We start from the raw sequence: 18,293 nt of genomic DNA, 5'->3' as shown, positions 1-18,293 counted from the left end.
TTTTACACTAATAACAGTCACTATTTTAGAGATTTACATGATTATTATTTAACTTATTTGATATTTATTTAAACACAGTCAACTACTATTATAATCACAATGTAAGAATATTTTGCAGATTAAAATAACTCATTTGTAAACATACAATTTATTTCCTTGGTTTTTTGAAAGATACTAGAATAATAAACTGTACAATAAAAGATACAAAACATTTGTGCATTAGATTTTTTTCCTCATCATAAAAAAACATGCCGGAAATCCCGATTCTTAATCTCAGTTTGGCGCTAAATAAAATATCTCATTATTGAAGAAATAATTATTTTAGCATAAATTTGAGTGATTAGTAACTTGACTCCATAGCTGCGTATCTGCTTGGCATAATCTCAAACCAAAACATTTGTTAATTTTACACCAATATTTTATATCCTTGATGTCGAAATCGCGAATCATTATTTATTGTATTTTGCTTTCATCACCGCATGTTTATCAATGGATGACAACTTGAGTGATGAATCATGCAACGACACAAAATAACAGAGTATTATCTGATTACAGATTTAAGTTTAATGCGCTAAAATGTTGACAAGGGGAGATTTAGCAGAAATTTCTTTCCTTATGCTAAAAATAGATTTTGTTAATGATACTCATAGAACAAATGATTATATTTAGTGCTATTTGAATTAAGAATAACTGATTTGTTATTCACATAAAGCCAGAACCAGTGCCAGATCTCTCATGGCCGGACCAGGCGGCAGAATTTAGCGAAGTTAAACAGAAGTTTTTCATTGCGATGACAATGCCCAATCATCAATCAACGGAGGGCGAAATCTGTAGTATGGTTCTAAATCCAGAAAATACAGCTACCGATAGTGAAGAAAGTAACAGAGAGGTTACTGAATGAGAAAAAATTTTCATTGACAAGTTATTCGGAATTCTCGACACAGCAATTACAGGACTTGAACAATGGAACTTAATAACTGAACAAGAAATTATATATCTATAGTATTAGTCTAAAGTATTAGCAGAGAAAACAAATCAAACAACTCACATTGAAAGAATGTTTAATAAAGTAAACATATAAATATTAAGCTCTTTTCTTTTGTAAATTTTGATACCCTTTAAATCATAAATGCTTCATCATTTCATAAATCACGATTTCATATTTTCAATTTTATAATTTCTACGTGCCATCTTAGTAGATTTAAAATGATCTAATATCCGGAAAAATCTCAAATCTGGGATCGCCGAAGTCCCGACCTCGGACTTTGTACTGTATATATATATATATAATACGGAATGTATATTTTCAGTTAAACTTCTACCCAATAACTTTAGTAATTCATGAAAGTTAATTTTGCATCTAGTTAATTCAGGAAAATTAGTTTCAATTAGTTGTCTTCAGCTTTAAAAATATTAAAAAAATTTTTAATTAGTTATTTTCAACTAATAATTGTATCGCCATTAGCGAACTTCACTTTTTCTCGGCTAGCGTTACCGAATTTGCCCTTGGCGACCTAAAATCGAAATGGAGCCAACAGATTTCCCGCGAAATCGATAACAGACCCTCTGCAGAAATAAACTCATAATCCCGATATCCCATACATATAGTATGTGCAAAAGAGAATAAACTCCGTAGAAGGTGATAAAAAATTAATTTATGGCTTAATTGAAACAAACACAGAAATTAAGCTAAGCAAAACCATGTAAAAACAAATTGAAATGATAAAACAAAAGTTAATTTTCATGTGAATTTTCAGCGCTGACTCTCCCATTCTAGAAATTTCAATTTGTTTCAGACAAAGACCACATTTAAGGATTGCCATCCATCAATATCCAGTCTTTGTAGTCAGCTTGATGAAGCCACAGTTTAGTGAAAATGCACTTTCCAGGCATCTCGTTCCTATTGGCGTCGGAAAGGTTGTGGCCTTCCAGGTTGGGATTGCTCTAATTTTGGCAAATATTTTCAGAATCCCCCCCTTTTTTTTCTTGAGCACCTTCATCATCACTTTCGCCTCTTAAAGAACTTCCGGCTTCACGCTTTCGTCACAATCTGACTAAATTTATGGATAACACCTGTTTCGAAAGATTGGGTGAATAGCCAATCAGACACCGATACTTTCGTTCGGGTAGCTAATTGTTTTTTTTTATATCGTTTGCAACGCAAATCCACCAACAGATTGGTTAAGAGCCGTCTAATTTTAATTCCATATTCATGAGAAATCGTAATTCACACTTAGAATGGCAATCATTAAAAATGTCAAATGAGCAAAATTAAGGACCGTTTATTCATTTTGGCCAAAATTAAGGACTCTTAAGAACCAAAATTCATTTTTGAAAAAATTAAGGACTTTTAAGGACCATACGAACCCTGGAGGAAGCAAGGAAAAATATTCTAAAAATTCATGAAGAGAATAGAAAAACATACAACAAAAAGAGAAAAGAGGCACAAGTATACAATGTGAACGACTTAGTTGCCATACAAAGAACGCAGTATGGAAGTGGTCTAAAGTTAAGGCCAAAGTTCTTCGGTTCATATCGTGTAACAGCGAGGAAAGGCAAAGATCGTTACCAGGTGGAAAAAGTGGGACACCATGAAGGTCCTGGATGTACCACTACAGCGGCTGATTTCATGAAGCCGTGGACTTCTACTGTCTAACATTATGTGTGGTTCTTCCGCACATCTTTCTTTTTGTTTTTTTTTAAATTTATTTTCAGGTGCTGTCTTGATGTTCCAGGGTTACTGATTCGTGTTTTCGAGGACGAAAAAGTGTCAGGACGGACGAGCTGTAGTATCTGTAAGTGCGACTTTACCACCAGAGGGCCTCACCGATGTGCCAGCAGCGAGGTGAAAGAAGAGTATGAGAGAGACTTTCTTCTGCTATCCCACGCGAAGGTGGTGAGATGTCTGTCTACACGTGAAGGTGTAGAATAAGGAACAGTAGTTTTATACGTGAAGGTGGGAAATTGACTGTATAATACATCAGCAAGTGCGAGTAGGCACTAATTGGTTAAGTGAGAAGACTGGCAAAGGCTATACAGAATCCTGTTTGTATCAAACAGCACTTGTGATTAATCCAATTTGTACCTTCTTCTGATTTCCTTTATTAAATGTTCTGTGGTGTGGAAAACAACGTTGAAATTGTTATTTAGCATCTTCAACTCAACCACTACATATATACATATATATAATAAAAAAATTCCATAGTCAAAATTACATTTAAAATTCTAATTGTATGTTCTTTTCATTTTTAATGGCGACATTCTCTTATTTGAAAGTACTTGGAATTAAATCCACAGCCCCGTAGTCAAATTGTTTTCCCTGCCTTTTCTACACTTACAGTTATAGAATGTTCTGGAAATATTTAAAGCGAACTGGATTGGCTGACGAAGCTGACGTCATTTCTTGGAAGCTCCGCCTTGCCAGAGGCTATAAAAGGACTTGCAAAAGAATATGGGGGCTTTTTCTTAAATGTCACGATGCAGTAAACTTCATACAAAAAGTTATTAGTAATTCTTTTTATTTACTCCGCATATCTGATTTTGTAACTGCTATTTTCTCCCAAATAATAATAAATGGATCCTGTTTTTTTAAACGTATCGCCTGATAATTTAAGCTACGACTAAAGCTGGTACATCACAAGGAGTCGGCAGGATCGGTGTACCCAAAGAAGAAATAATACCCAAAGATTAATTCCAATGGAAGAGAAAGAACTTTTTAAGTGCAAGCTGTGTCTGTTTGTTTTTTTACAACTGAAGAATTGTGATACAGCTTTGTCTTTGCATTTTGAGCGTGTCTCATAGTTAGAACTGTATGATTTGGATATCGTCTGCTGGAAAGAAGTGAAAAATTTCAATCATTTATGTTTTTTTTTTTTTTTTTTTTTTTGCAATTGAAGAATTGTGAATTGTGATACAGCTTTGTTATCGCATTTTCAGCGTGTCTCATAGTTAGAACTGCATGATTTGGATATCGTCTGCTGGAAAGAAGTGAAGAATTTCAATCATTTATGCTGTGTTTTTTTTTTTTTTTAACAGCACACAAACGAGCAGGATTAAATAGTGTACTCAACAGCCAAGTAAGAACAGATTTTAAGAAATTATTTTTTCTCAGTGTGTGAACTAAGTTGCTACGACAAAAGTTCGCTTTAAATATATTATGTTAAAGTAATTACGAGTTTATTTAAATTTCAAGTCTTATTCTAATTAATAGTATTCTAAGAAAGATTTGATATTATCCTGAAATGTGTAGTGATAATCATAAAATTTGAGAATACAAAATTTTTATTCAAGTCTATTATTCTATGATGTGTTGATAATACTCTGAAGAGTTTTTGGTTTAAAAAAAATATTTTGAGAAAAGTGCACATTTTTTGTTCTCAAGAAAATTTTAGAGTTTCAGTTACAAGGTCGACATACGAGGAACTCGTTAATCTTGATGGTTCACTGAACGTGAATCAAGATAGAATAGATTTAAATATTATTTGAAGATTGAAGATTGTAAGGACAGTGGCATAATTTCTTGGTTAGGTTATTTTAACAAAGTCTGCCAAAATAAGGACGAAAATTGGAAACTTCAAAATATTTCTCGTTACATTAAGGGAAAAGCCCTCTGGCTTTATATTTAAAATTGCCATGAGGTAAAAACTTACTCAGAATTTAAACAAATATTAAAAGAAAACTTTATCGATCCCACCTTAACTACTTTCGGCGACTTCGCTAATTTAAAATATAACGCCAGAGAAGACATCACAAATTACTTTCGAAAGAAAATTGAACTGGGTAAGCGGCTTAATTTGGATAAATCAATTATTTTAGAAGGTTTGACCGATGGTTTGCCAACAAACTTAAAGTCTTTGATGATTGTTCAAAGTCCCGCTGATCCGATAACTTGGCTAGAACAAGCCCACAAACTTCAACAAATTCATGAATTTAAAGATGAAAATTCACAAAATTATAACAGAGATAGGAATAGTCAACAATTCAGACAAGCTAATTTCCGAAATAATAATCGTCACTTTGTTGATAGTCGACCCAATGCATCTAATTACAAACCTCATAGTTTTCAACAAATTGGAAATAAATGAAACAGCAATATCAACAACGGAAAGAAAGTTGTAAGTCACCATACTAATAATAGTAATATTGACGGTACAGCCCCATCGCCTTGTAGAATATGTACCAAAAAAAGGATACAAATTGTTATCACTGGGCTCAAATCTGCACATTCCGAAATGAGAACAACAAAACTGAAACTAATTCTAATGTGGAAAACAAAAATTCGGGGTCTGATTCTTCGGGAATTCGACAACTAAGAATTAAGGGATTTTTATTCCACGGCAGATCAGTCCAGGGTTGCCACTCAAAGAGGAGAATGAAATTCCATGACTTTTCCAGGTTTTCCAGGTATGTTTCGAGAAAATTCCAGTCTATCCGCGTAATGTATGTTGGCTGTGCTAAGAGGTAAATTAATTATGGTATTACTTGTACTGTGTAGCAAATTCACTTAATTATTCAATAAATCCCAGAGGACATTTATTCTTAATTATTCTTGGTACACTTTGTTTGATAATTTTGTTTACTTTTCCACTTAAAAAACTTAATAAAATTCAAGATATATACATTGGATAACCAACTGTACGTTTTATTTAATTATTACTCATGATCATCCCCAGTTCAACACGAGGCTAATCTGGTTCTTATAAATCACAACGCAATGCTAAAATTTAGGGTAGATTTTAGGTAAATTTAATTTGTGTGAGGTGTATTCTTAAAAGGCACCTTAACACTTGAAAACACAAATATAATTATAATAGGAGTTGTTTTCTCCACTGAAGATTGAAAGTTGAATCTGCCCAATCTGGAATAAAATAAGGCTTTTTTTTTGCAGACATTCTGCAGCTAAACGAAAGAAAGAAATCTATTTAATGATATTTTTTACTAAATTGAGGTATTTTATATTTATTTCGCAGCATACATAAAGAAAAAATATGTGCATGAAATTTCGTGATGTCATCATACTGCTAGAATTAATTTCAGGATTATGCCAGAGAAAATGTCCTGAAATTTGGAAATATTATTTACTAATGATAAGTAAATTTAGAGGAAAGAAGCAACATTAAATGATATGAATAACATAAAAATAAAGATAATTACTTAAAAATTTAATTAGAATAATCAACGATATTTTAGCGAATATAGTTACATATGGTTATCCTAGATGATTGATTACTATTTTTTTATTTTACAGCAAAATGACAAGGTATTTATTAAAAAGAAAAGGAAAGAAAAAAAAAAAAAAAAAAAAAAAGATTTTGCGGTAAAATCCTAGTATACGATACGGCCTTCGCATGATTTTGAAAATTGTCGCCAAGAACAAAATGACCCGTTTACTGCTCATCATCATGTCACCAAATCCCGCTGTACCATACATGGAGATTATTCTGACCAAATAACATCTATGTAAAAGCGGAGGGAAAATTTGCCAAGGGATTTGAGGACGGAACGGCCAGAATTTCCCTCTCCGCGATGTGTACAGGAAATTGAGAAGCACGTGTTAAGAAGAAACGTTCTTTGACAAAAAAGAAAACTACGAAAATCTGTTTTTAAATTATTGCGAAAAATCCAAGAAGAAACGTTTTTATCAAAGAACGTGTTTTCTTGGATTTTTCGCAATAATTTTATAAACAGATTCCCCCCCCATCAAAATAACTAATCCATGAATTAATTTACTTGCGCCAAAAAATATTTTCTTTTCCTTTAGAGTTTAAAGACATTTTAAACGATATTCATTTTATGAACTCTTGATAACGTGACCTTCGAACTTCGACACCGGTTTCGAGCTTTGGCGACAGATACTATACCGCGCATGCACAGCTGTTTTCTGCTATGATGGAACCAAGCCACGTCTGTTGCAGAGAGGTTTTCCTTCTTTACAATACATATTTTTTTAATTCTAACCTTCATGGTACCATATACTAGGATTAAACCCATTTTGTTTTATACGAGAACAGGTACTTTCTTTAGTTCATGCACTGCACATGCGATTCTCGAGGTTACTGGAAACCAAAAGTTGCGGGAAACTTGCTTGCCTTTCTAAAAAGACAATCAAATTGGAGCTGCGAAAATTGGCTCTATGCCAGCTGCCCGAATGACACTCGCGTGATACACAATTCGCCAAAAAAGTGATCTCTTCCGATGTCGGTGCAAAACTCGCCTTTTTTTGGGATCGTTGTATGAAATTCCCAGACTTTTCCAGATTTTGACTAAAACACTTAAATTCCCTGACTTTTCCCTGAATTTTTTGGTCAATTTCCGAATTCCCTGACTTTTTCCGGTTTTCCAGGTAGCGTGGCAACCCTGTCAGTCGACTGTATCGTGGACACTGGCGCGACATTGTCTATCATCTCAGAAAAATCTGCAAACAATTTACAGTTAAAAATTCAAAAGGTAAAAGGTATTAAAATTAGGCAAACTAAAGGAAATTTTTCTATTCATAAAATGTGTAGATTACAAATGAAAATAGGAAATATTATTAAACTAATTAACTTGTTAATGTTAGATACTAATTTAGATTATGTTCTTTTGGGTTTAAATGAATGTAAATTATTTGAATTAAAAATTGATTGTAGTAATTTAGTGGTAACTCAAAGAAATGAAAACATTTCAAATTTTGTGAATGTAAATAACAGAGTTTCTTTGCATGTACAATTTGATCAAGTACTTGAAGAAAACAGTAAGGTAATGCCATCAGTTAAGACAAAACCTAGAAGCGTGATCTCTGAAGTAATAAGTGTTGATGAAAATAATATATCTAATGAAAATAATGTGTCTAAAGGTATAATAGTTAATGAAGGTAATAAGTCTAATATTATGAAGTTTAATGACTATAAGATGTCTAAGGTAACAAGAGTTAATGTAAATAATGAAAGTAATGTAAAACCAAAAAGTCAAAAAAGTGATGTGAAAAAACAAAGTAGTGAAATAACAACAGATTCAGAGAGTATGGAGGAAGAAAACCCTGAATTAAGTAAATTGTTAAAAAAATATAAGAATGTGTTTTCCAAAAATAAATATGATGTAGGTAAAATTAACATTGAACCACAAAGAATTAACTTGACTTCTGATTTGCCTGTCACTTTAGGACCTTATCGAACTTCTCGTAAGGAAGAAGAAGAAATTAGACAACAAATTGATCAATTATTAAAAAATGGAATTATTAAAGAAAGTAGTAGTCCTTATGCATCCCCAGTAACTTTAGTATTAAAACGCGATGAGGGGAAAAAAAAAAAAAAACAGAATGTGTATTGATTATCGCAAGTTGAATGCTTTAGCAAAGACTGATGCTCATCCCCTGCCCCGGATAGACATTTTATTAGACAAATTAAGTAATGCAAATGTTTTCTCTACAATAGATCTAAGATCAGGGTTTTGGCACATTCCTATTCACCCTGATGACACCGAAAAATTGGCTTTTATTACAAATTTTGGACTGTATGAATGGCTAAGACTCCCTTTTGGCTTCAAAAATGCACCGGCTATCTTTAACAGAGTTATTAAACGCATCCTCACTAAAAATAAAATCCAATTTGCTTGTAGTTACGAGGGCCATCCAGGAAGTAGATTACGTTTCTGTCTGTGTCCGCTATGGGCGGGGCTAGCGCGGCCATCTTGGGGTCAGAGCGTTGCGCAGCTCAGTCTGCATCTAGCCGTGCTAGTGAGAGGTTCGTGCTGTGCTCCGTTCAGATACTGTGACGGTTTGAAATGTCTGCGTTAATTGAAAATCCCGCGAGCTGCGATGTGCGCTCAGTAATAAGGTTTCTGACTGCAAAAAACTGGAGGAAATTGGTTTATTGTAGTGCCTCCTGGAAAGAGGCACTACAATAAACTCTCAAAGGTATTGCCAAACTCTCCAAAAACTCAGAAGAGCAATTCAAAACAAGCGCAGAGGAATGTTGAGCTCTAAGATCTTGTTGATTCACGACAACGCCCGGCCCCACACGGCAAATGTCACTCGCAAAGTTCTTGAATCTTTTAAGTGGGAGTTGTTTCCTCATCCGCCGTACAGTCCCGACCTGGCACCGAGCGACTTCCACCTATTCCCAGCAATGAAGAAGTGGCTGGCTATGCAGCGTTTTGATGACGACGCACAGCTCCAAGAAGAGGTAACGAAGTGGTTGAAGGTGCAGGCGGCCGAATTTTTCGACGAAGGAATTTCCAAGCTCGTACATCGCTACGATAAATGCCTTAATTTGTATGGTGACTATGTAGAAAAGTAGTATTTGAGTGTGGCTTTCATCTGTATATAATAAAATTTGTTTCCTATACTTTGTTTACTTTTTTATTGCAAAACGTAATCTACTTTCTGGATAGCCCTCGTATTTTGATGACATAATTGTTTACTCTTCTTCCAAAGAACAACATCTAAAGCATTCGAGTGAATTATTTGAAATATTTATTCAAGAAGGTATTAATTAAATTGAACCAGAGTAAATGTGTCTTTGCCAAAGATAAAATCAATTTTCTAGGTTATGAAATTAGAAAGGGTAAAGTTACTCAACCAAAATTACAGTTACCCAGATAACCAAAATATTGAAAGTATTAAAAATTTGAAATATCCAAGTAATGTAAAAGAGCTACAAGAGTGTTAGGCAGTGTAATAGATTCATACCTAATTATGCTAAATTAAGATCTCTAAATAAATTATTGAAAAAAGATGTACCATGGCATTGGGATGATCAATGTCAAACTGCTTTTGACGAACTGAAAAATATTCTTATTTCAAAACCAGTCTTACAAATGCATGATCCAAATAAACTTTGTCATGTTTTTGTTGATGCATCACAGATTGCTGTGGGAGCTGTTTTGCAGCAGCCAGATGAAAGTAATGTATTACACCCAGTTTCCTACCATTCTAGAGCTTTAAAAGATTACGAAAAAATTATGCAATTACAGAACTTGAATGTTTAGCTATTGTTGATGCATTAGATAAATTTTATTTCTATCTTCACGGTCAAAAATTTACAATTCATACTGATCATGCAGCCCTTGTTTGGCTTAAAAATGTTAAGAATTTAAGAGGCAGATTATTCCGTTGGTCACTCCGACTCAGTATGTTTGATTATGAAGTTAAATATCAAAAAGGCTCTACAAACGTCGAAGCTGATATGCTTTCTAGACAACCTGTTTCTCACCAGCTTCAACATTCTGTGTATTTACTTAATCGTGATGAAATTATACAACAGCAAAAAAGTGACAATGTGTGTGATAAAAAATATGTAGAACTAAATGATTTGATGGTAATTAAGAAGAAAAAAGGTTATAAAATTATGGTACCAAAATCTTTAAGATTAAAATTATTAACTGAAACTCATGAAAAATTTGGACACCTAGGTATTCCTGCTATGTTAAATTTAATCACCCTACATTATTATTGGCCCTACATTAGTAAAGATATTGGAAATTTCGTGAAACATTGCCATGTTTGTCAAATTAATAAAAAGAAGAAAACCAAAAAATTTGGACTTATGCAAGAAGTACCCCCAACTGATAAACCTTTTGAATGTCTTTCTATTGATACAGTCGGCGGTTTTAATTATTATAATTCTACAAAAAAATATTTACATCTTGTGATCGATCATGCCACAAGATATGTCTGGGCTTTTCCATCTAAAAGTGCAACTACAGAAACTTATGCTAATATTTTGAAACAAATTTTCCAAATTCAGGTCCCCGAAAAAATCCTTAGTGACCGCAATGCCACATTCACCTGCAATAGATTCAAAAAATTTCTTAGAAATTACAATGTAAAACAACTTCTAACTACTGCCCATCACCCCCAGACAAATGGTAAAGTAGAACATGTGAACCAAACCCTAGTAACTTGTTTAAGATGTAAAGTAAATTCTACATCATCGAAAATTCCACGGACGAAAATTTTGGATCAAGTTATTAGTGAATATAATAATTCCCCTCATTCGGTAACTAAATTCACCCCTGCATATCTTTTACTTGGAAAACTTCCTTTCGATTCTTCCTTAGATCAAAATACTCACCCTTCGGTTGACATAGCGAGAAAATTAGCTAAAGAGAGAACTATTGAATATCATAAAAGGAATAAAAGTTGTTTTGACACAAAATTTGCAGATGTAGATTTTCAACCTGGTGATCTAGTTTTATTTGATGAATTTGAATTTCCGAATACACGTAAATTGACAGCTTCCTATTCTGGACCATACCAAATTGCCAAAAAATTATCTGAGGTTAATTATGAAATTGATAAAAAGAATTACCACACAAAGAAACCTACTGATATTGTCCACGTTTCCAGACTATGACACTACCAAGACCCAGAAAATTTTAAACTACATGACCAATAGGTAGACACACCTTCCTTTTGGTAAACGCTCAACTGGGGTTGCTACTAAAGGTAATTAGAGCACCTCTAATTATTTAATGTCTAATTTTCTGTGTCGTAAGTTTTTGGTGTGTCGTTTTGTATCTTTGCATTTATGTGTCAATTTTTTGGCAACGACATTAATGGTAATTATAAAAGACTATTGAAGTTGAAAGTTGTGTTGAACGACAATGCAGTATATGACATAATTGTCATTGTCGACAGTAAAAGGTAAAATACGAGTAAAATTATTGCGTAAAATGATTATTATCAAAATAAGTGTTTTATATGAATGAGTAGTCAAAATAAAATACTGTAAACAAACTAAAAGTCAAAAGGAAATGTTAAGAAATTAGTCAAGTATTGCAATTGTCAATGATATGAAGAAAAAAATAGAGGAATACCTCACCTCAAATAGAAATTTTTAATATTAAAGCCACGGCGAACTCGAAATGAAAGATTTGTAAAATAAGAACTGCTCTATTGTTTTGCAGCAATCTCTAAAGACATGGTTCCAGAATTGAAACTGTTCTCGAGAAATGTTTTTCCAATACTGCATGCATAATGTTATTTTTCTTTATTTTCTATAAATGTCAATATATTAAGATATATTATTTACAATTTATATATTGATATTATTATTGACTGTATAGTGAGAGTGTCTATTTAAGATTAATATTATTGTAACTCGAATTCTGGATGCGAGTTCTTTAAACAAATTAAACAATTATTTAAAATATTTTTTCTATCTGGAATGTCTTGTAGTCGAGACGCCCGGCTTCACACCTTTTCAGATGGGGGGAATATTTTGTAATAATATAATTCCATAGTCAAAATCACACTTAAAATTCTAATTGTATGTTCTTTTCATTTTAAATGGCGACGTTCTCTTATTTGAAAGTACGTGGAATTAAATCCACAGCCCCGTAGTCAAGTTGTTTTTCCCGCCTTTTCTACACATACAGTTATAGAATGTTCTGGAAATATTTAAAGCGAACTGGATTGGCTGACGAAGCTGACGTCATTTCTTGGAAACTCCGCCTTTCCAGAGGCTATAAAAAGACTCGCAAAAGAATATGGGGGCTTTTTCTTAAATGTCACGATGCAGTAAACTTCATAAAAAAAGTTATTAGTAATTCTTTTTATTTACTCCGCATATCTGATTTTGTAACTCCTATTTTCTCCTGAATAATAATAAATGAATCCTGTTTTTTAACTTATCGTCTGATAATTTAAGCTACGACTAAAGCTGGTACATCACATATATATAGGGTTTTAATAGTTTTCAGCAACTGCAAATATCGTCTGTGCAAACAGTTCACATTGCCAGTTTTAATTATATTTTGTCAAATGATTTTTGGGCATTTAAAAGAAAGACAGTTGCTTTAGAACACTGTGTTGTGAAATATGTAAAAAGATATTGTTATCATTAAGTACAAGGTGTCTGAAATAGAACTATCATGCTGCCAGACAAGAACCCTCATTTACTTCTAGTTCTGTTACAAAAAGTCAGCTACAGAATGTCACCAAATCACATGTATAGCTTTAATAATGTTGTATATGACAATGTGAAGGTTGGTACCATAAGTTCAAAATCAAAGACTACGAGATTCAAAAAGCGGAGTGCTCTGGCCAGCCTACTGACGTTGATGAGGGCCACCTGAGAGAATTTGCGGAAGAAGATCAGTATGCAACCACTCCAGAGCTTGCTAAGGAGTTAGACGTTAGTACCATGTCCATTGGTTGCACTTGATGCAAAAGTTCAATCGCTGGGTGCTACACGAGCTGAATCAAGCAGATAAAAACATACCTATTTGGGCCTGCACTAATCTGCTTGAATGTCAACACATGGACAAACTTCTGAATCAGATTGTCACTTGTGATGAAAAGTGGATTTACTTCAACAACACACTCTGAACTGGTCTGAGCCCGGTGAGCCTGACAGCAATTTGGATAACAAAAAGTTCATGCTTTCTATCTGGTAGACTGCAGTGGTATGATTTACAAAGAGTATCTGGAAAAGGGTAAAACCCTCGACAGCAAGATGCTAGCCCGTGTTAATGTTGCTGCTGTCAAGGAAAAATGTTGAACTGAGTTCTGGCACAAAAAGATAATGCAAGACCACATGTGTCTGCATACACCGGCTGGACTCTGTACAGATTTGAATGGGATTTTTTGCCACAACCACCATATAGCCCCGACATCGCTATTTTTACAGAACTCGAGTGACATCTAGCTGCTGCTATCTTCCATTCTGCACAGGACATCCAAAATGAGTGATATGTTTTTGGACTCATGGCCACCAAGTTTCAGGGGCAAAGGCTTTGAAAAACTACTTAAACATTGGCAGAAGATCATAGATTTAGGTGGTGAATACTACCAGCACTAAAGGTACTTCTATCATGCTTTTTCTCTAACTTTATTAAGAACGTTTTTTGCCAATAAACTTTCATTACAACCAGATACGAGTTACAAATGTAGTATCATTGATTGATACTGGTGGAGGTTAAAAAAATTTTGTTTTCTTACCTAGCCTAAGCCTTTCGGCATAGGATGTCGCCTTCTTTGCAGATCCTGGATTCCTGGCTACTATGACAGCATTTCTGTAGTCAGGTATCTGAAAGTGAAAACATTTTCATCTTTCAATTAAAAAAAAAAAAAAAAAAAAAAAAAATCAAATACTGTTGTAAATTTACATAAATACACTAGGTGCCATTTAATGTGATTGTGGTTAAGGTTATTATTCAGATATTGTTATTGAACTGCCAATTGTTAAGTCCAGTACATTTATATATAAGCACATGGAAAAAATATCACTAATTGGGATCAACAGCTCAGTTAATGAGACCAAAATATTATAGACTAAATTTTTCAAAGTAAAACAGCATGACCAAATAAGGCCAAAATAATTTAGTTTAAATATCAGACTAAATAACAATCAAAAACAAAGTCCAACATTAGAAATCAGCGTAAATTTTTAAATTTAAGCTGATTCTTAATGTTGGACTTTGTTTTTGAAGGTCAAAATACATTCTAAAATTGGCAAATGACAGATAAATGTTGCCAACTAAGGGATTAAGATGCCAAACAGCTTAATTTTGATTTCAATCAATCATTTAAAATAAAGCAAAAAAAAAAAAAAAAAGACCTTAGATATATTTTGCTGTTGAATTTTATGCTGCTTAAGTGCAAAAGAGTGATGTTTAATAAATAAAATAAAAAAGACAAGTTATGCAGGCCATCTTGTTAAGAAAACTGAACATTGATATGATCTTGGAAAAACTGGGGGGGGGGAAGGAAGTGCGGTAACATTTGACACTATTTGGGAATTCTAAAGATAGGTTGCTTTAAAAAAAATTGAGATTTTGCAGTTGAATTTCAAGTGGCTTAAGAGTGAAGAAAGTGATATTTAAAAATAAGGCTAAAAACATACGAAAAAGTTGTGTTAACAGGAATTAATTGGAGAGCAGAAAGATTAACCATAAGTTCAAAGTCAGCATAAAAAACTTTAACAAAGCCTCTGGTGCAATGTTAAAATATGAACCCTTTCAGATTTCCTTTTCTTCATGTATTTTTGTACTCTTATGCATTGTTTTTATTTACTTATGATTCTTCTCCATTAAAGCTATTTTTTTAATTATATTTCCTTGGTGCCAGTTTAGCCTGCCTTCTTTCCCAGTGATAACCATCTTTATAACCAACACTCATGCAGTAACGTTTTTCAACAAATAATTTTTTTCATTGCTCATGATTATGGATTTGGAACAATTCACATTAAATATTTTTCATCATTTTGTTGATTTGAATACCAGGTGTCATAAATGATCAGGAGGTGATTATGATTTCATTTCAAAAGTCTTATAAACTACCAGAGTAAAAATCTGCCACTATTTTATATAACTCAGAAAATTAATGTGAAACACATACATGCATACACACATATTTTCAAACAATTTCATTACAGAAATAAAAAGTTTTAGCAGGAGGAGACTGGTTCACTAAATGTAAAGAACTGCGGGAAGCTGCCCAGGTATTTAATAAATTACCACTGTACTATGATTTTGAACTAATAAGTGGACTGTATAGCAAAAGAACTAACTAATTTATTTACAGTAATTAACTATTCAGATCTAATACATGCTCTGGCATGTTGCTTAGCCGAATCCAGATGGCCAAGTGAGAGTTTCTCTCCCTATCTAATAGGTGGTGCTGTATTCTAACTTAACATGCCGCCGCCCGTTGAAATTACTAATTTCAACATGTAAATTACAAACAAACATATAATTTAACAATTCAAGAAAAACTAATTCTACACTACAATATGAAAGATGATAGATAATTTCATCATGAATATAATATAAAATAATGCAACATTTTAAAAACATAAACATTCACTATGCTACAATCGAACTTATTCTTAAACAGTTACATTTTAATATAAAGCACAATTTTCAATAAGAACATAATAATGTAAGCTAAGCATTATTATCCTGGATAGGAAATAAACAAATTTTACTAATACATCGAATATACACACTATTTGATGTTTTCACTTTAACAACTCTGGCCTTATTATCTTTACCAGGTAAAACTTCTAGAATTCTAGCTAAAGACCATTTAAATGGGGGAAGATTATCTTCCTTTAACACAACTAACATACCTGCCTCTAAATTTTCTTTATTAATAAACCATTTGGTGCGTTGTTGCAGATGATTTAAATAATCAGTTAGCCAACGTTTCCAAATAACTTGAATAAACTTGGTAATAACTTGCCATTTAGAAAGTCTATTATCTGTAAGATGAGACAAATCTGGTTCAGGATATGAAGTAATGGAACATCCAATTAAAAAATGACCTGGCGTTAAGGCTTCAAAGTCATTTGCATCTGTTGATAAGGGTAAAATTGGACGAGAATTGAGAATACCTTCAATCTGTGGGACAACAGTCCAAAATTCTTCTAAAGTTAATTTATAACTGCCGATTGTACGTTGAAGATGATATTTAAATGACTTAATACCTGCTTCCCAAAAACATCCGAAATTTGGTGCTCTAGGTGGAATTAGTTTTCAATTTATACCTTCAGATGTTAAGAAATCTGCTATATCAGAATTAGACTTAAGGACTAAGCTATGCAATTTTTTCAGTTCTGATTTTGCACCAAACATATTAGTACCGTTATCTGATATTATGGTATTACATTTTCCACGTCTAGCAATAAATATTTTAATAGTAGCAAGTAATGAATCTGTGGTTAAATCAGTTACTACCTCTAAATGTACTGCTTTAGTAGCTGAACATATGAATATAGCAACGTACACTTTTGCATAATTACCCTTTCTCTGATTTTTATACTTGATGAGGAATGGACCAGAAAAATCGAGTCGACAAGTATTAAATACAAACCCTGGGTTAACTCTTTCACCAGGTAAATTTCCCATAAGTTGTTCACATACAATTGGTTTAACCTTAAAACATGTTACACATTCATGTACAACTTTTCGAGCTATATCTCGACCATTAATAACCCAAAATTTACTACGAACCTGATGCAATAGTGCTTGAGCACCAAGATGTAAATATTTAACATGGTAATACTGAAAAATTAATCTAGTAAATACATGATCTTTTGGCATTACATAAGGAAACTTTTGGTTGTAATTAAGATTACTATTGGCAAGTCTGCCTCCTACTCTCAGAAGAGGATCATTATCAAGAAATGGCATAAAAAGTTTAACTTACTTTTGGGAGAAACACAATTCTTATTTTTTAAGGATAGAATATCCTTGCTAAAATGTTGTAACTGTACATACCTGATCATGATTTTTCAGCGTCATCCAATTCTTTAACTGTTAGAGAACCTATTAAATTTTTTCCCTTACAATTGGCTATAAATCTACAAACAAAACTTAATACACGAATAATACGAATATAGTTATTACTAATGTTAAGAATATGATCTAAAACAAGGGAATTAGAGTTCACATTTAGATTAACTAAGTCATTAAGTCCTTAAGTTTGAGTTCTTTGACGTATTCCACATTATCCATATCAGATGAAATTAATTCACAAGGATTAGTCAAAAACCTCTCCTTAGTCAAGAAAGTTGGTCCATACCACCATAAATCATTATGAAGATCTTTAGGTTCAGCTCCATGTGATATCAAATCAGCTGGATTATTGTGAGTGCTAACATGGTACCACTCATGAACCGCAGTCATGCTTCGAATAACAGATACTCTATTAGCAAAAAATATCTTTAGTTGATAAGGTTCCTTCTTAATCCATGATAACACTATTGACGAATCAGTGAAGTAATACTCCTTCACTATAGGCAGCTGAATGGCCTCTAGTATTCTTTTCATTAGTTTTACCAACAGAACTGCACCACAAAGCTCCAAACGAGGAATGGTAATTGACTTCAGAGGTGACACACAAGACTTGCTGCACAGAAGTCTTGATGAACATTCATTTGAAGATGACATACATTTCACATAAATTGCAGCACCATAGGCTTTCTGACTAGCATCACAGAATCCTATAATTTCTATTTGTTGTAATCCATTGGTTAGAACAAATCTGGGGATGCGATAATCATTTGACTATTTTTAGACTATGCAGAAATTCCTTCCATTCTTCAAAGTTATTTTTAGGAAGAGGTGTATTCCAATTTAATTTTAGAAGCCAAAGTTTTTGTAGAAATATTTTAGCTTTTGTCGTAACAGGTCCAATTAAACCTAACGGATCAAAGAGGCGACCTATCGTTGATAAGACATCTCTTTTCGTTCCAGTTTCTTCAATGTCAAGTATCTTTAAATCGTAAGAAAAACAGTCTGTAGACGTATTCCATGACATTCCTAAGGCCTTTGTAATCTGAGGCTTATCCGTAACTTGAAAGGAGTAA

The 18,293-nt window shown here is 33.1% G+C and overlaps 1 protein-coding gene across 2 annotated transcripts in view; it reads right to left on the bottom strand.

Annotated features, from left to right (window-relative positions):
* The window catches only part of LOC118203789 (phosphoribosyl pyrophosphate synthase-associated protein 2), a 77,753-nt gene that overhangs the window by 35,064 nt on the left and 24,396 nt on the right, over positions 1-18,293 (bottom strand). For both annotated transcript variants that reach the window (XM_085819946.1, XM_085819953.1), the window contains exon 6: positions 13,922-14,009. In XM_085819946.1, coding sequence (XP_085676072.1) covers positions 13,922-14,009 — 88 coding nt within the window. The remainder of the gene's footprint in view (positions 1-13,921; positions 14,010-18,293) is intronic.

The sequence above is a fragment of the Stegodyphus dumicola genome, chromosome 1, assembly GCF_044657685.1.
Source record: "Stegodyphus dumicola isolate Sdum_Otavi_A_Nest chromosome 1, ASM4465768v1".
In the NCBI taxonomy this organism is placed as follows: domain Eukaryota; kingdom Metazoa; phylum Arthropoda; class Arachnida; order Araneae; family Eresidae; genus Stegodyphus; species Stegodyphus dumicola.
The sequence above is the reverse complement of the archived record's forward strand: the minus strand, read 5'-3'. Positions and strand labels throughout refer to the sequence as shown.